Below are 19,930 nucleotides of genomic sequence, written 5' to 3'. Positions count from 1 at the left end.
AGATCAATGAGACCATTGTTGCTTTCTATGTCATTCCAGGTTTTAAGATGAGAATACATTTGTAATTCCTAAGCGAGGTTGGGTCTATATGTCCAGGTTACCATATGTAGCAGTTAAAATTCAAACAACAAACACAGTGTTCTTCAATATTTCTATATTCAACATTATCGAATGTAGATATGATAGCGGAGCGTCATGAAAATATAAATATAAACAACCTTAAGATAATGAATAATAACATGTTATAAGTTAACATCGTAAACAGTCTTATATCTTATATCATGTATGATTTAATCGTGTGCAGTGGCCGATTAAATTTAATGGCAAAAGCATATAAAACACACATATAATACAAGCGATTACAACAACAACAACAACACAGTACATCATAAAACAAACTATTGACATGGAACTTACTGATTTATGGAATCAAACACTACTACTCCCTCGTACTCCCATGGTGACTTCTGTTATCCATGCATGTTATCATCAGTAACCAAACCCACATATATTAGTATATGGAAAGAGGCTAAAAGAATATCGCGGAACTGCCATTCTCGGTTTAAATACAAAATCTGCTGATGTCGTAAAAATACATGACAAAACTAAAGGAATGAAGCTGAATGAAATAATGATCATTCCAATCCATTGCTAACCCAAGACAAATACAAAAGATTACAAATGCAAATCAATACTAACCATCAGAACATCAGATTCCAAGTTTTCTAAAACCAAGTAAAACAAACATCTCTGTAGACTTCAAATGTGCACGACAATCAATCAAGCTTGGATTTCCCGCTTCTTCTTTACAAAGGCAAGGCAGAGAAATCTGATTAACCCACTGCATTATCTCATTACAGGATTATCTCTCTTCGACTGTAAATTCACTTGGCTTCATCATTGTGTCACGTGATTGAATGATGCGCTTAGAGTGGATAGTAATTCTTTGTTTACGTTTCGAAGTTCATTCATCTTTTGGTGCAGGGATACTACTTAAATGTTATCTTTATCTAAGTTCAACAGATTAAATTATTTAAATAGATATTGCGTTATGATTGCTTCTTGCTTTGTCAAATCTACCTCGGTTATTTGAAACATAGCTTGCAATTAATATAGTCTGCACTTACTCAAATAATATTTTTGGTGGTAAATCGGCTGGCGACATTTGTTACTATTAATAGGAATTTCTGTTGTGAGTGTCGAGTTTGTCGGCTACACTGAACAGGGTTGAAAACAACCCTGTTCAAAAACAGGTGTCTTTTTACCTGTTCGAATCCCAGCTGAACAGTAACCGAGTAGTAAGATTGATGTCCCTAGCTATTATCAAATGATAAACGTTCAACTGTTTAAGAGTGACCTCCCTTCTGTTTATGTTGTGGGATTTTTTTGAAGAAAAAAAAGACGTCTCCTTTAAACGATAATGATCTATCATTTCAAGATCTGATAGTGAGTGACATGCTTCTTTCAATTAATCATCACGCTCTAAGCGCTTTGATTTATTCTTCAAATTCCATAATTAGCTGTTATCATAAATAATTGGTAGCATAAATTATACTCATATAAAGGTAATTGCAAATTATATTATTTTACACATAAAGCTTTCAATTGAAAATTTATAATTAATTAAGTTTGTCAATCGATACAGGCTGAGAAGAATGAGGTTCCGACGAACAACTCCACGGTTAGCACCTTAAACCTGGAATGTTCCAGACGCTACGGAAATTAATTTTAGCCAATTTTAAAGATGAAAACACAGTAGAGGAAACCAATAATAATAATTTGATGCGATCTATGATATTACTATAGATTTAAGATTTTCAGAGTTACGACTAAAATCCGTAATTGAAACTGGCCCGAGTTTTCAAAGATGGCTTACCACTTGGGAAGAAACGAAATGTACGTCACTAAGCTGGCAATACAATAGAAGAGAGTTAGGCATAACACATGTTGTTCACAATCTGAGAATTGGTGATGGTCAAAAAAGAGAAGTAACAACTGAAACGTTTGAAGCGACAATTAACAATGACATGTACATACACATCTCAAGACGTTACTGAAAACGCGTGGTAATAAGAAAACGGTTGAAACTATCACGGCATTTCTCATCATATTACAGATGATAAAACCCCAGTCAATTTGAATGTTGTGTTCTAAAAAGCAACGTATGCATTCCGTTCATACTAATTGTTGAAGAGCAGGACAAAACATTGATTAACAAGGTCACAGACCTCTGCGGCCGACAAACAGTTCTTTTTCACTAGTTAGCCTAGAACATTTATTAACCAGAAGGTCATCGACCCGTGTGGCCGAATATTGTACATAATGGCAACAAATACAAACATCCATACATGTATAGCAACCATATTTTAAATCGAAATTAAAACAAAATATCCATTTAAAATATTAGTCTGAATTTTGTTAAGCGGTGTTTGAGATTATAATACTATATAGATAAAAGAGTTTACATACATATTTACACAGTATGTACTATATTCACTCATTATGTACTTACTTAACTTATTTTATCTTATTATATCATTACATGTATATATTTGTATTATCATATTTCTATCCCTTAAACTAGTATCGACAATTGGAGTGGTTAAGTAAGTAGACTGACTCTTTGATACAAAGTGAAATAAAAGTGAAAGTAAGAATATAACATCTCACTAGTATTACATGGAATATTATATACTTTATCTAAATCTAAAAAACCTTGTATAAAACACACTTAGATGTATCAAAGTCAATTTATTTTCTGTATAAAACAACACATTTTACTTTTCTTTTTCTCATATTTTTAATTACACGTACACTAATGTCTGATAAAATATTTCAACCTATATACTTAGTAAAAGGTCTGCAGCTTCCTTTTCGCATAACAATGACTTTTCCTTCAATCAAATCTGAATCCTTTTCACTCAAAGTCAATTCATATTCTGTATTAAACAACTCAATTAACTTATGATATACTTTAAGAACAAGTACACTAATGTCTGATAGAATATTTAAATCTGGATAAAAGGTCTACAGCTTCCTTTTCAGATGGTCAACAGTTACTTTTCCTCTGATCAAATCTGCCGCCTTTTCACCTATCATAATAACGGGTGCGTTAATGTTTCCAGAAATTACATTTGGCATTATCGAAGCGTCTGCAACACGAAGACCCTTAATACCTTTTACCCGGAGTTGTGGATCTACAACAGAAGTAGGATCATCCACACGCCCCATTTTGCACGTGCCAGCCGGATGGTAAACCGTGTACGCTAAATGACGTACAACGCATACCCAATAGTCGTCAGACTGGAACTTGTGCTGTTTGCAAAACGGCAATTTCATTTTATTCACTGTTGCTCCTATTTTCTTCATAGCAGGAGTTGCAAGATATTTTTCCCACAATCTGATACCCTTAATGTAAGTGTCGACGTCTCTGTTATCTGAGAAGTATTTTGGGTCTATAAGAGGGTACTCAAATGGGTCGTCGGATTTCAATCGAATGGTCCCAACGCTCCTTGGATCCAGCAAACTGATGACTGTTGAGAACCCTGGCAAATTTGGTTTTGGAGCTAGGTACGCATTAGCAACATCATCTTTAAAGCAAAGATAGTTTTCGTCCATATAGCCACTGTACATCATAAACTGGATATCTGCGGCACAATCCTTTTGTTTAGTATCGTAAGTACAGAAGAAAGAGGTTGCGTCCAATCCAGCTATAGATTTTATCCCTGTGCCAAACATTTTGTATCGGAGATCAGTGACCCAATTGTCTATTTTATTACGTGTAATACCAATATCTTCTGTAATGGGTGAAAACATATGGATCAACATGTGGTCTTGGAGGTTTTCGCCAACTGGAAGATCAGCTTCAACTTTAATATTAAGATCCTCTAGATGTTCTCTTGGCCCTATGCCAGAAAGCATAAGCAGCTGTGGAGAGTTTACCGCTCCTGCGGATACAATGACTTCTTTATTTGCTTTAAAGAAATATTTCCTCCCATTCCTAATTGCATAAACTCCTGTAGCACGCTTGTTTTCAAACGCTATTTTTGTCACAAGACTGTGAATGCCAACATGAAGATTTGGACGTCCCTTTGCCCTCCCGAGGAACTCAAGAGACGTGCTGCTGCGCACTCCGTTGCGAATTGTAAGCTGCATTGGGCTCCATCCCTGGTGTATTTCCCCATTGTAGTCGTTAAGCTTGTATCCCATTTCTTGTCCCGCTTTCAGATAAACGTCGGCAATCGGGGTGACCCCACCCGTGCTGACTCCAATGTAACCTCCAGTGTTGTGATACTTTGATGATTTTAAATCGTCTATCAACATGTCTTCAGATTTTAAGAAGTATGGTAGAACATCTTCGTAACTCCATCCGTTGCAACCCATATCTGCCCATTCATCGTAATCATGGCGGCTTCCCCTCGTGTATTGCATGGAATTAAAAATGCTAGAACCTCCAAGAAGTCTTCCACGAGGCCAGTATGAACGTTCCTCTACCATTCCTTGGTGGGAATATTTTTGAGGCACGGTATAGTACTCCCAGTCTGCACTGGTTTTCTGGAGGTCGAAAAATTGGATAGGAACGTGGTATGAGGCGTTGGTTGTGTAGTCTCCTCCAGCCTCCAACAGAAGAATGCGTGAACCGACGTCCTCCGACAGCCTCGATGCAATGACAGCACCTGCTGATCCGGCACCGACCACGATGTAATCGTATTCATTGTCAAGTGTTTCGGTGACAACAGATGGCATAGATGGTCCTCGGAACCATGTGAAGTAAATTATAGCACAGATGGCGATTAATATGCTCAATGTTTGCTGCAGCTCCATGCTTCTGAAACATACAAACATTAAACTCTAACCATAGCTCTAGTTATTTGTGCAGATAGTATGATCCTATATATGTCAAACAGAGTTGAATAACTAGATATGAAGTTGTGTATTAAGAAAGATACCAAGGTCATACGCGACAATCAAATGATTATCTAACCTACTTAGGAGAGGTTACTGAGAGGTCTTTGTATTACAACTAATGAGTTGCCACACTTTAGTTCGTCATACAAAAAAGTACATGTTAGAAAAACGTGAGCGAATACCTTAAACAGAAAATGTAACCCGACAGCCTACTGAAAACACCAATGTACAGAGAGTCCTGAATAACTTATGCATTGAATGTTCCTCTCCCAAGCGCCAAACATTTTATGCGGGAGCCGGGAGGAGAGGGTGCTCACAAACCACGAACTACGAATAGTAAGGTAATTGATCGGCATCTTATGCATTTATAAGCGCTTCTGATTGAAATGTGCATTTTTCATGCAAATCGACGTCATTAAGCCAATGTGTATAGGCTCTTTAACGACTGTCCTCTGTTTTAAGCCCGTAGGTTTTATGGACTTACACCTACAAGATTGTTTGAATTATGGTATGGAATTGTGCAGGCTGAATGTCTTATTTGTGAAAAGGGCCTTTTTATAGATAAGATTTATGTTTACCAGTCAATTAATGAAAATGTACCCCATTGCGGTCTTTCAGCCAGAGACCAGTACCTAGCCTAGACATACTGCCCGTGACCCCCCCCCCCCCACACACACACACAAAATACCGATTCAGTATGATAGTAGATTTCTTTTTATTATTCATATGCATTACCGCACCATGAGAATAGTCTCAACAATATCTCATGACATATAGATCACGGCGGGGTCATGTTTAACGTAATTCCCTAATTTGTTTGCCATGTCGGCCGTTTTTCATATATGGTGTTCATACAGTGTTCATATGCTCACAGTCAAGCTTCCGCATTTCGTTTGTGACACGTGAATATAAAGGGAATCATAAGAGGGCAACTCCAGAACCTGAAAGTCATGATATGGTGTGGGTAATAACATGTAGGTGTAGCTAAACGTATTTATTCATAAAAGAATCCCAAAATCTTTTAATTTTATATTCCATAGATCTATTCTCACAATTGCAATATGTGTGCATATCATCCAAGAAAGTTTCCGTTTTTTGGGGGGAGTGACGCACGTGCTATTTGTTGTGCCCCAACTGCGCCCCTCTTACGTAGGCTACTCGATTTGTACCTGAATTTGTACCTTAAAGGAAACAAACATTACATAGTAAGATAAACAATTATTAAATATTAGTTGCATTACCGGAAAATGACAATTATTTTCATTGTTCGTCTATGCCAATCGGAACACCTCGGCCAATATCCAACAGGAATTGACTGTCTCGATGCTTGCCGGAGATGGCCGAGTTGTTACGATTGTGTGTATGCAATAAATATATAGTTGTTTATAACCTCAAGGTCTTTTTTTTAGATAATTACTCCCCTTTGAATGCTCTTCTACGTTTTCGACCTTGAAGATGGCTGCTGTCAGGAAATTCGGCTCACGCGCTTTGTTGAACAGAACTCTGCAAAGCTATGCTTTGCCAGCGGCATATTCACGATGCAGGTAAACTATAAACTACTTGAATGACTTTGGACCTTTAAATCATACCATTTATTAATCATAGTAGTTCTATGCAAAGGACAACCTCGCAGTCAATCTTCGATCACCCGGCTTTCGAGTGATCGTGCTCATGTTGAATTGAAAACACTTATAGAGTTTATTACCTAGTATTTTGCAATAGTTCAAGTTTTTGTATTAGATTATGTTTAGTAAGCCTTAAGGGTTTAAACCCACGGCCATTCTGGACCATTTTCAGTTGTTTTAAAGGTAGACTTCGACTGCAATTTGGTTCATCATCGGAATCAAACATCATTTTCTCATTCCAAAAGCCAAGAATACAGAATACAATTACAATGTTTGAGGCATGTGATTTACACTTGTACCAGTATTCTGTAGTTGGAATTTCAGTAAAAGGATGTTAAAAATATTCCACAATATTGTAAATCATAAAATTATACACCAGTCAATTGTAACCAGGTCCCCCCTCACAGGCCCGGGATAGCAAGGGAAATGGGCTATGTTTTTCCCTTGCAGGTGGCCCCACAGTGCCATGTTTTTACCTTCCAGGTGGCCTCGCAGTGCCGGGTAAATGCGTTGGTTTTGTCTTCGCACCAAATATAGCTTGGAATGGGCCGTACCTAGGGTCCCTGGGGTGCGGGGGCATTTTGCGTTTTTTTTACCAACAGTTTGTCACTGCAGTGAGGAGATTTTGCCTGGGCTTGGCTGGACTGAAAGTCAAAGTCCCCGCTATTCCCCGGACCTGGGGGGACCGTGGTTACAATTGACTGGTGCATTATATTGTTTATTTTTCAACAGGAATCCCAAAACCTATTGAACATCAAATAATTTGATATGGCTGTAATGTTTGAAAAAATAGCTTAAAATTCATCAGCCTAGACATCAAGGCAACATCTTTAAAATACCTGTGAAAAGACGAAACATTTGTCTTTGGTAGGTCAAATGATGGTTTATTGTGGAGAAATGGACTTGAACTAACTAACTTATGGTGTCACCATTACTACTGACACACAATTGTGTTAAAAAATAAGATTTCCTGAACATAAATTATTGTACTTAAGTTATTTTTGTTGATCCTCTAGCTCGGTATGGGCAAATGTTGCCATGGGACCCCCAGATGCCATCTTAGGTGTAACAGAAGCTTTCAAAAAAGACTCCAACCCTAAAAAGATCAATCTTGGTGTTGGAGCCTACAGAGGAGATGATGGTAAACCCTTCATTCTGGAGTGTGTCAAAAAGGTTAGCTTTTGATTTTATAAAGGATTGTTTTCATCAGTAGTATAACGTACGTGGGTTTTTTTCTGTGTATGGTCTTATGGTCAAAAGCAAATTTTGCCCTTCCACAAATTTAAATGCATATATTATATATGGTTTAACATGTGAATACATTTTGAAATTAAACTCATATCAAAGATTATTCTTGTCAATGAAAGTTCCATTTGAATGTCTTACTCACATGACTTTGTTTTTTTTATTTATGAACGTCTATTTTAAGTTTGTGTATTTATACAAATATTCCTTAAATTTAAACCAGGCTAACAAAATACTGCAGGTTACAGTTATTCTTTCACTTGCGCAGTCCAAGATCTTTTCAATGTTTGCCTTTCAAAAAATTAGAAACATAGAAAAAATACAAATTATGATAAAAAAAAAAAAAAATTAAGATTTGGGATTGCGCTCATTGAATCGGTTTTAATGTTGCAATAAAATTGTTTGCATGGTAATTTTTCAGATTTTTCTGCAGTTGCAATATCTATGTTATGATTCACTGTTTGCAATTGTCTGTCCTTTGTTAACTTATGGATAAAGTATGTCTATCAAATATGTGATCAATTTGAATTAAATGCATAATTAGTTGCTTGCTTGTACAACAGTTTAAATTTGTTAAAAAAAGAATGAATATGTAGAGTATAATTAGATTGAGATCATCTTTCCCTTAGTTTCGAAATATAACTATTTTTTCCATGCATAGACTAAGGACTTTCTTATGTGGCCATCCGAAGGAAGTTTCAAAGGCCTGGTCACTTGAGAACAGTCTTACTTTCTTGTAAATGAGGCATAATGTTATTAAAATAGCCCTGTACATATTAAAGGCTGAGCGTCAGATGCTGGAAGAAAACCTAGACCATGAGTATGCTCCGATCACCGGCTTCCCAGCATTCGGACAGGCATCCGCAAGACTCGCCTTTGGGGAAGATAGCCAGCTTGTCAAGGATGGGCTGGTAAGTGGAAATTTGAATTACATGTACCCCTTTGGGTTTTTTTGTAGATTTAAGAGGGCATTGTGTCATTTCCCAGCAAACTGCTGTAATTTCCCTCTTTAAAGTCAAGTAGTTTTAAATGCTATATAATTTCCTTTCAAGCAGTTTTATTTTTGCAGTGCATCACTTAAACAGTTCATGAAACATTTTAACTGTAGGAATATGTTTATATGGACAATACAGCCAATATAAATTTATTTCTAGATTTTCATCCAAAAGATTTTTTAAAGTTAAAGTTAGCAAAAGGCTGCAGCTGTGACTGTATCTTCACCCTTTTCCAAAGATAAGTGGAAAAGTTTTCCCCTCTATCAATACCTTACAAATTCTTTACCTTTGTTTTCAGAATGCAACGACCCAAGGTGTTTCAGGCACAGGCTCTCTCAGAATCGGAGCAGCTTTCCTGGTAAGCTTTTATGCAGTATGAAACCTATTGCTTTTAATTTGGTATTTGAAACCTTAAGCATTGAACCAAGATGAACACAAGCTTTCACCTGACTAAAAATAGTTTTGGGATTATGTTGAGAGAATAAAATTAAACCCACATACAGTGGTCGAAATTAACACAAGCCCGCAAGCCCTACACTGGTAAAATGTCTTCCGTGCTTGCTCAAATTCTGAATTCTATATAGCAGGGCTTGTTTAAAAAATTGATGCCAAGCAATAGCATAAGAATTCGGGCTTGTTCATCCAAAAGTCTAATTTCGATGACTGCACATATGGTAGCTTGACAAGGTGTTGGGTAAGACAACTTACGTTAACTCGACCATTGTGTTAGTTAACATATGGCAAAGTTATTGTAGCTGCATAAGCTTTGAATGTTGAATTGTAAAGCTGTTTTATAGAACTTCTATCATGTTTTAACCATGGCATGAAGGATGGTTAGACAACTTTTGCCTTTATTGTAATTATGTTCGGGATGCCATGGGATTAACTGTCCTGTTTAAGATGACATGAAAACATGTGACTGATATATGTATACAGTTGAACACCATTAATCCGAAATCGTAGGGACCCAACAAATAACTTCGGAATAACGGTGTTTCGGATTAACAATTTTCCGCAAAAAACAGCGTTCGTGAATTATAGATGATGTGAAATACTAAGTCGTGAAGATTGCAATGTCGGTTACACGTTACCAATTCGTATACAAAAATATTTGTTGATTTAGTGTTCAATAATTGACAAATGATTCTTTATTATAATTCTTTATTAAAACAACATAAAACATTTAAAACACAATGAGAGCACATGTTTGCATTCTGATTGTTCGGTAGCAGGTTGAATGAGCAAATCGGTGATCAATTCAGATGAGTTAGACATTTTCAAATGATATTCAGATTGTGTTAACCAGCAATTATATACACACTACATCACCTAAATGAATCGCTCATTTTCTGACATCGATGTTTGTAACATACGCATGCTCAATGTCATTCTTTAACAAGTGCTAATTGTGCTCCATTGTCACATCAAGCCGATGCCCAAGTGCATTCGCAGTATGGTGTGAAAAACTTAAAAACCAACTCAGGACTGTAATATTTACTTCAGAATAGCGATTATTTCGGAATAGCGATTATTTCGGAATAGCGATTTCGAAATAAAGACCAAAAATTTAGTTAAACAAAGAAGGAGTAAAATCGGGACCGAAAAATAATTTCGAAATAGCGATAATTTCGGTAAACGGTGTTCAGAATAGCGGTGTTCAGCTGTCTATTATCATACTGTACATATTGTAGCTCTCTGAAAACTCATATGGCAGTAAAGTCATCTTTACAACATTGATAAGTTTGTGTTGAATGTTTTGCATTCTGGATTGCGTTCCAACAGATAACATGACAAGAATGAACCGGTGTTTGTGTTTCAGGCACGACATTATCAAGCCAGTAAAGAAATCTACTTTCCAGCCCCTACATGGGGAAACCACGGACCCATCTTCAAGTATGTGTATAATGATGTTTTTGCTTGATGTTTGAAGGCGAGCATATCGAGTCACTCTACTTGTTTGTGGAACAAGTTTCTCACACAGTCACATGAGTTATCATTCTGATACTTGGAACTCATTACACCTGACCTACCGCCATTTTGTTTAAGGGTTGTATGCCATTGAGTAGGCTTTTTTACAATTTTGACTATATTGCAGTTTGCGGAGAGTACTTCTCCCACAGGGATTCTGAGTTCAAGATTAATCCTAAAATAAAAATTAAAGATTGGAAGTTTCTGGCTTCAGACTATGTTACAGTTGTAACGATTTTCTGCTTGGACATTTGCATAAAAAATCTTGAAATGAATATAAATGACTTTGGAAACAATTTCAAAAGTGGTCCAAGTCTTTTTAACATTTAAAAACTTTAAGAAACAGTTTGTACATTTGTTATTAGGCCTTAAAATATACATTTGGTTTAGGTTACCCGACTCTACCAATGAAATAGGCACCGACCCTACCATTTTTATAGTCAGTTAAAAACAAATATATTCTGTGTTTTAATCTGTAGTTTCAAACTGTTAAAGATTTATAAAGATTATTTTAACTTACCGGTAATTCTCAAATGAAGACAATAACATTCTTACTAAAAGCCTAATAAAAAAAAAAGCCTGCCTGTTTTGAAAAGAGTGTAACCCTAACCAAATACCGTTTTAATTTTTTAGGCCTTACGCATTAAAGTCAAACAGACCTCTGGCTCTCTTTTAAATTAAACTACATGCACATTTAACCAAAAAAATCAAATTGAACAACATAATTATACCTGCTTTGGATAAAAATGATGTGCACTACTGTACAAACCATGTTAGTTTATCAATATACTTCAGGGACTCTGGTTTGACAACAAAGTCCTACAGATACTACGACCCGGCCACCTGTGGGTTTGACTTCAAGGGAGCCATGGAAGATATCAGTGTAAGCGATAGGCTATTGAATTAAATGGTCTATCTGCGGTTAGTAGTTGCAAAATAAACAAAAAAATAACAAAATTTCCATGCTTTTGATACCATAAATAGAATTTTGTGTCACCCGGGAATCATGAAACACACATAGCGAATACTTTGGCCAGCATCTTCGTCCGTCACACTTTCCTTGTTTCCGATCAATAACTATTGAATGCCTAGTTGTAGAGACTTTAAACTTGCTCGTTGGTTATTGTCAGTGCATGACCCCTTTTAATTTAGGGGCCAGGAGGTCAAAGGTCATAATTATGGTGACCTTTAATAGAAATATGATGGGTGCTCCTGACAGGAGACATCTTAGAATCAGAATTCTAGCTGAACTCCAGCTTGGTAAATTTCAAACTACTTGTATAAACCAACTGCATTGGAGCTTTTAAACAACATTGACAAGACAAAACATCTTCCGTGTAAAATCATAAAGTTAATTCAAATTTCATTTCAGAAAATCCCGGAAGGTTCCATCATTTTGTTACATGCCTGTGCACACAATCCCACTGGTGTGGACCCCAAGGTATGTGTGATTTGTAGGTTTTTGTCTTAAGCATTCAAATAACCAAGTGCTTTGTGAATATAGTTTACAGTGGGTCTTTTATAATACAATCAAAAACCGTTGGCTCGATATCGCTTAGCTCCATTTCCTCGTTAGCTTGGAACTGGATGTAAAAAACTGACTTTGTTTTACTCTGTGTTAGCATTCATGCTTGGCTTGATATTCGCATGGCTAGAAGTATTTTGGCCAGTCCCTGGGATAACGAGCCACTGGGGTTTCAACAAAAACTTGTTAAGAATGTTGAAGTGAAGATCAATTTTTTTCAATAATCATCACACTTAATAACTGCTATGATACACTGAAAATTGAAAAAAACACTATTCCCTGAGACATGAAATGAAGATTGGAAATTTATTTGTACATGTATCTCCATGGTAATATTTCTGGGTAAATGCCGTAAATGGTATTTAAAGCTGCACTCTCACAGATTTACCATTTTTCCAACTTTTTTATTTTTTGTCATGGAATTAGAAAAAATTTGCGTAAATATCTGCAAACCAGTGATGAAAGACTGATAACAAAAAATATCTTGTCGCAGATTTTCATATTTGCATTTCAAATTTGATGTTTTATGGCTTAAACCGTACTAACAGTTTAAGAAAAATGCACAAAAAACATTAATTTTGGAGCAGAAATATGAAAATCTGCCCTCTGATCTATTATCTACTGTCTTTCATCACTGGTTTGCAGATATTTTCGCAAAAAATTGCTAATTCCAAGACAAAAAATAAAAAAGTTGTCAAACATTCAATCTGTGAGAGTGCAGCTTTAATATGTAGTTTGTACTTGGTGGTAAATATGTATTCATGACACTTATGACAATGCATATCTGATCCTCATTCTCCCCCCATTATTTAGCCGGAGCAGTGGAAAGAGATGAGCAAGGTGATAAAGGATCGCCGTCTCTACCCGTACTTTGACATGGCATACCAGGGATTCGCCAGCGGAGACATCAACCAGGACGCCTTTGCCCTGCGTCAGTTTATCAAGGATGGTCATAAACCTTGCCTAGCACAGTCGTTTGCCAAGAATATGGGATTGTATGGTAATGCTGGTTTTTAAGTATTTTGTTCTAAATTTAGGACTTTTATTTATTTATATAAATCACTGTGTATAGGACAAACTTTTTTACCCCAGAATTCCAATCAAACAAAATGATTGCGAAGTCCTTTTTTGGCCGAAATTGTTCAACTTGAAAAATAAATTGACATCAATCAATTACATGTATGGAAAGTGAGAATTCTTCAAGATTTAACAATGAATATTGTAAGACTGCTGTAAAGTTAATCTTCAAAATTAAGAACTCATATATTGCACTGAAATTCAATGCTTGTAAGCATGAACAGCCTGATTATTATCAAAATATATCTCTTCAGGTGAGAGGGCTGGAGCATTCACGATCGTGTGTGCAGACAAGGATGAACAGGCTCGAGTCTTGTCCCAGATTAAGATCCTGATCCGCCCACTGTACTCCAACCCACCCATTCATGGTGCCCACATCGTATCCAAGGTCCTCAATACTCCAGACCTTAGAAGCCTCTGGTATGCATTTAGTATGAATGTTTCCTTCTCTGTTTTCTTGTTAGCTTGTTTGTTTTTCCAAAGAGTTGTGATAGCCCTGGTGTTGTGCATTTTTTTTTATCCTTAGCCTTAATATTAAAAATGTTCAAGATATTCAACTGAAACTTGGTATAAATGTTGCCATGTTGCCAAAGACAGTATGCACATGTACAGCAAGGCCCATAACTCTTGCTTTAATAATAGTAGAGTTATGTTATTATTTTATTGGCCTTTTTATGAACAATGTAAATTAAAATCCAAAACAATGGTGGTCAACTGGTTTATTTTCAGTATACCTGTATGGTGTTTTACAATTATTATGTGCAAACTAATTTTATGTTCATTGTTATAGTCTTGTCTCTATTTGGAAGACAAATAGTGGAGGAAATGTCATAGCCTTGGTGTTGTTGTCTTTGGCGACAATGGCATTGTGCAAAAACTTGGCACTTGAAACTTAACCATGACTCAAAAACTGTTCAAGATTTTCAACTGAAACTTGGTACACATGTTGCCAGAGAGAATACACACATGTACAGCAAGGCCCATAACTCTTGCTCTTATAATTGTAGAGTTATGCCCCTTGTTTTTTTGGGGGCGAAACACAGACTGGCGTATGCTCTGCGGAGCTTTTGTTAAATATGAGTTGGCGGGGAATGCCAAATATTTAAGGTACAATCTTTTGCAAGGGTCAATCATATATCTTTGTTACGTGCTCCTTTGTGTTAATGAAGTTGAACAAATCTCACAAAGGAGGAAGATTATGTATCAGCGTTTTGTTCAAAATCATTTTGCTTTCTACTGCAATTTTAGGCTTTTGACAGCATAAATATGTTTTTGGGTCAAACTGCTTTCAAACTGTCCCATGAACAATGTATTGTGGCTTTTTGATGAAATCTTTTCAAATAAGGAAGATACTTAACAAACAGTGACATAAATTTACTTCCTGTTTAAAACATGCAAGTTTTCAACAAAACTTATACTCCGTTTAAGATATTTCAATTGGTAATTAATGTAAATAATACAGGCTGAATAAATGAAAGTAATAAAACAGACTTATCAGAAAACTTCATTGAAAATACAAACACAAGTATTAAGAAATAAGGTGTTTTGTATGTCACTGAGAATATTTAATTATTAATCAATTATGACTTTTCAATCTCCCAATAATTGTTATTAAAATTTGTTCCTATCCCAAATGATAGTTTTTACTTCAAAAATAACTTTATAGCAATATCACACAAATACAATGTCAAAGCAATCTGAAATCTAAAGTCATATCCTACTATTAGCTCTCCACATTAGGATATGAGATTTAGCTGAAAGAGGTCATTTTTCTACTAGGCCTATTTATGTTCATTGGATAACGGCAATGGAGTAAGATGAGGCAATATAACGCTAGAAATTCAAAATTGTCTCTAGAGAATTGATATTAAAAACTTAGCTTCTTCTTTACACACAAGCCTGAGTACCTCTTTAGGTGGAGCGGACAACTTAGAAAGAACAAATGAATCTCTGCATTTTAGATTTAAATCATGCCTCTGCCATTTTTATATCTTAAATAAATCAATGTTGATTCTGCCTATAATCCGTTTTAAAATAGGAATTAACTCAAAATGAAGGCACACTATCAGTTGTACATAACTTCTTATATAATTGGCTAGGCTATAAAATGCAACTTTGTAAATCTAGATCTTTTACACTGTATTTGTAGACAGGTCAGAGTGAGATCTTTCAGTGAGTAAGATTATTTAAGGTTTGTGAGGTCTCAGGTTTTCTTTCTAGGCATATAGTTGCCTCATTGTTTGTGTGTATGTCAACATTTTGTGTTTGTAATCTGTAATACTTTTACCACTCAATGGTTTCAACAATTCCTTCAGGGTCAGTCAGTATAAGGCCAATGTTTTTCTTAAGTCCTAATGGTTTGTCTCTTTTATCAGGTTAACAGAGGTTAAGGCAATGGCAGATCGCATCATCACGATGAGGGATCGTCTACAGGATGGTCTGAAACGGGAGGGCTCCAGCCGCAACTGGCAACACATCACAGAGCAGATCGGCATGTTCTGCTTCACTGGCCTGAAACCTGATCAGGTACATGTACATTTTTTACTCATACATGTAGTTTCCATTTTCTTACAGAGGCTTGGAAACACTATGTGTATGTGTATGTGTGAAAGTTGCAGACAAGTTTAAAAATCTTTCGTGAAATTTCACTTCAACCTGGTACTAAAAGGCTCGCTGATACTGGTATAAAATACTTTCCTCCTCATTCTAAGCGTGTATGTTTACCTATACCTGAATGATGTCAAACCCTACACATACCTGGATGATGTCGTGCTCAAAAAGTCTGTTCAGGCTGAGACCCATACAAGTAGTGTTTCTTAATATCTCTTTTATTGTAAATGTCCATAACTTGTACAACCCACTGACAAATCAATGTGAATAGTCCAGCAGTAATTAGTGTGTCTTATGGGCAAGTCATATTGTTTTATGTTCATGTACTGATGTACAAACATATCTACTGTGTTAACATCACTGATCCTTGAGTTCAAAGATTGCAAGATTATTTCAATGACTTATGCAACATGTTGTAATGAATGTTAGAAAAGACAAACATGGAGAAATTTGTAAGTTTAAAGGGACAAGACACCATATGGTCCCAAAATTGGCAAATACAATATTTCCTCAATACAAGCCTTGCCTTATCAATTCAAGCATATTTGAGGTCAATGATACATTTTTTGACATGATTAAAAGAATATATTGTTGCTGTCATAGCTTTTGATTTCAAATTGGAAAAAATAGCAAAAACTGTGAAATATACATGTGTGGTCAGCGATATGATACATTACATCATTATATAAGACTCAATGCGTTGTACACAATAATATCAGCTTTATTTAAGTTTTTGACAATTTTCTTTCTTACTTGCATTGGAATCATCTGGTGTCTAGTCCCTTTAAAGTAGCCGAATAAAATTGTGTTAGTAAATGTTCAACATTAACATTATCTTTCAGGTTGAGAGACTGACAAAGGAGTTTTCTGTGTATCTGACAAAGGACGGCCGTATTTCCGTTGCTGGACTCTCCTCCAGTAATGTTGACTACCTGGCCAAGGCCATGCATGAGGTCACCAAGTAGACGCAATGAATTTCATAAACACTATCACCATAGATCCCTGTGCATCAGTATTGAAACGACTTTGTCACCAAGAAGATGTGTTGGTTTTACGCATACTTTTTCAAAATGAAATTGATGGATTAGATTGTTTAAGACACATTGTTAGCGCTGTTGAAATAACTTTTGTCACCTAGGAAACACCAAAGTTTTACACATACCTGACCACCATAGATTTGATGCATCATCTGTGAAAACTACTTCTTTAATATTATCTTAACAAACTTGAATTGTCAAAGACATGGGGTTAAAAGGTAGAATTAGAATTAGCAGAGTCCCACTCACTTGCCTGCACTTATATTTGATGAATTTATGTGTACATTTACATTTTTTTTTTACTTCTATATACTGTAATTACACACACACAAATTGCTGAAGTGGTTTTTGTTAATTTATTGTATAATATATCCTTATAACACGTACATGCCCTAATAGGTGCACGGGTTGATTTTTTTTCATGGGCACTGGTATTTTTTTTTTACTTGGATATTATAACAATTCTTAATCTGACTATGAACTTCAAAATGATTTAAAAAATCAGTGGTGATACATGTAATTGAAGAAAATGCAATGGTCTAATTTATAAATTTCTGAAATTCTGAACAAAAATGTCAAAATCTCCTGGAATGGTCTCTAGAAATATTAATTGAAACATTTATGATATTAAGCTTTTATTACACCGCACATGCTGGTACATAAATATAATCCTATACCTAAATGGTTCATGTGTACCATCTCTTTTCATATGTAATATAACACACAGGTGTCTAAATGTCATAGCATCTATTAGGATATGTACGATACTCTGAGTTGAAAAAGGATCAGAAATGGCATCTTTCTTGAGTAACCTGTAATATTGAAATGTGTTTCATGCTTTTTTAATCCAATTAAAGCAGATATTTGTTACAAGGACGCTAGTAATATCTTATGATTTGAGTGTAATACACTTTCAGTTTGTCATTGTTGATATGTCATATGGTTTTCCTAGGGTAAACTGATTTGCTTTGAAATCTCATTGTAAATGGCTTGTTTTTTTATGACAAAACCTACTTTTGAGAAGACTACGTATTATGAAGTAGGCCTTGTCGTTTTACTGACATTAGATTACGTCTTTCAGTGTGTAATATAGTGTGTAATATGAAATGCGCTATGCCTTACTTAAACCTTTAATCAGAGTTATGTCCCATTAATTTAATATCAACTGACTATGTAGCTGTGTTACTTGTATTAGCATATTAGCTTACAAAACAGTACAACTTTGCTCTAACTCTAAGATAGTTACAACATTGCAATGTGGGCCGATATCATATATGTACTTTGTAAAAGGTTTTGACTGCCTTTGAGAGGCAAGCTCTACTTCGATCAGTTTGTTGTTTCTTGTTGATTTTTACCACTGAGTTAAACTCTTATTTTTATTTGAACCTTGTTCTTATTGTATGAGGTGAGTGTAATCTTCTGTTAAGAATTCTCAAACTATTTTAAGTTTTAAGTAGCATTTAAGTGCTTGTGGCTTGAACATAAGAATATTATAAATCTATGTGGTGCTTTTCATAGCCATAATTGTTAATGTTGATTTGTGAATATTTCAGCTAAAAAATTTCGTAATTGAAATTTAATCTACACAAATAAATTATTGATTAAATAATGAAAACACAAATACATTAGTTTTTAGTTGCATTGAAGTGCTTGTGGCTTAAACATAATATTTTCAATTTGTTTGGTGCTTTTTATCCACATAATTGTTGCTGTTGATGTGAATATTTCAGCTGATTTTTTAATTGAAATCAGTCTACACAAACATATAATGAATTATTGTTTAATTAATAAAACACACAAAAACATTAGTATTGTTTTTCAATGCGGTAGTAAACGGAATTGAATAATTAAATTAAATAATAACAGTTTGTTTAACATACTCATACACACTGTATACCTCTGCAGTTCTGTTCAGTTCTGAATGAAATATACTTCTAAACATTTCGAAAATGGTGTCCTACATGGGCATTTCGAATAAAATTGCTCCAAATAGCGCTGTTGTTAGCTCACCTGAGCAAAAGAGATTGTGATCGGTCAAACTTGATTAAGTGGTATCAACTTTTTGCTTGTTAACACTAGTAGCACTATTTTTCACCTGATCTTTATGAAACTTGGTCAAAATGAAACTCTATGAAATATGTTAGTAAGATCGTATGAGTCATAGGTCAGGGAAAATCTTGTTTTCCCCAAAGAGCCCATTTTCATGAACCTTGGAGTTGAAGAAAACAAGAGAGTTGATCAGTATTTATTGCATTATTAAAAAGAGCACCTAAAGTTTAGTCAAAGAAAGGTGTTATATCATGGTCAAGAGCAGACAGCGCCAATTGATCAAGTTATTACTCATAGCTTCTGACATTTTCTTTTAAAAAATAACCATTTTTTCTTAGCGGTTGTGAAAATTGAGTTACCTTTGACCTTGAGTTACCTTTGACCTTGAGTTACCTTTGACCTTGAGTTACCTTTGACATTGAGATACCTTTTGAACATTACATTAAATGTTAAGGGTCCGTCACATCTAACCGATTTGACTCGCCGGAGCATAATTTTTGCGATTTTCGGGAATCTTTACTAGCATGGGGGCGGCGCTATAGTATCACAATCGATATCAATATTTGAATATGCTCAGAAATTTCTGCCGTTGCGTTGCCGGAGCCAGCAACGTGACTACAACGACAGTTCTCCAGTTTGACCTTATTGGCGTCGGTAGCGCCCCGTATTGGATTGCCGGCTCTCCGATGGCCTCACTGTGTACTGTACGGGTTTTCGGTCATTCCACCGATCGTACGGGTACAGATGTCAGTGTGTATTTTAATGATGTAATCCATGGCAAAAATATCAGCGTTGCATCGTTCTACAAAATACCGTCAAGTTGAAAGTCCGTCAAGGAATGCATCATTAAATTTAAGCAAATCTAAATCAATCACGCGAGTAGAAGCAGAA

General features: G+C 35.6%; 2 protein-coding genes across 2 annotated transcripts; one reads left to right on the top strand and one right to left on the bottom strand.

Annotated features, from left to right (window-relative positions):
- Nucleotides 1-2,718: 2,718 nt before the first annotated feature.
- Nucleotides 2,719-4,852, bottom strand: LOC128243897 (glucose dehydrogenase [FAD, quinone]-like). The gene has a single exon (XM_052961901.1). It carries the CDS (start codon nucleotides 4,843-4,845, stop codon nucleotides 3,028-3,030), a length of 1,818 nt encoding a protein of 605 aa, XP_052817861.1. The 5' UTR covers nucleotides 4,846-4,852; the 3' UTR covers nucleotides 2,719-3,027.
- A 1,476-nt stretch (nucleotides 4,853-6,328) lies between these two features.
- Nucleotides 6,329-18,798, top strand: LOC128243591 (aspartate aminotransferase, mitochondrial-like). Its single transcript, XM_052961453.1, has 11 exons — nucleotides 6,329-6,452; nucleotides 7,550-7,706; nucleotides 8,561-8,689; nucleotides 9,072-9,131; nucleotides 10,593-10,666; nucleotides 11,537-11,624; nucleotides 12,114-12,182; nucleotides 13,080-13,266; nucleotides 13,598-13,763; nucleotides 15,719-15,869; nucleotides 16,796-18,798. Exons 1-11 carry the CDS (start codon nucleotides 6,364-6,366, stop codon nucleotides 16,916-16,918), a joined length of 1,293 nt encoding a protein of 430 aa, XP_052817413.1. The 5' UTR covers nucleotides 6,329-6,363; the 3' UTR covers nucleotides 16,919-18,798.
- The last annotated feature ends 1,132 nt before the right edge of the window (nucleotides 18,799-19,930 follow it).

Source organism: Mya arenaria, chromosome 8 (assembly GCF_026914265.1).
Source record: "Mya arenaria isolate MELC-2E11 chromosome 8, ASM2691426v1".
In the NCBI taxonomy this organism is placed as follows: Eukaryota; Metazoa; Mollusca; class Bivalvia; order Myida; family Myidae; genus Mya; species Mya arenaria.
The sequence above is the reverse complement of the archived record's forward strand: the minus strand, read 5'-3'. Positions and strand labels throughout refer to the sequence as shown.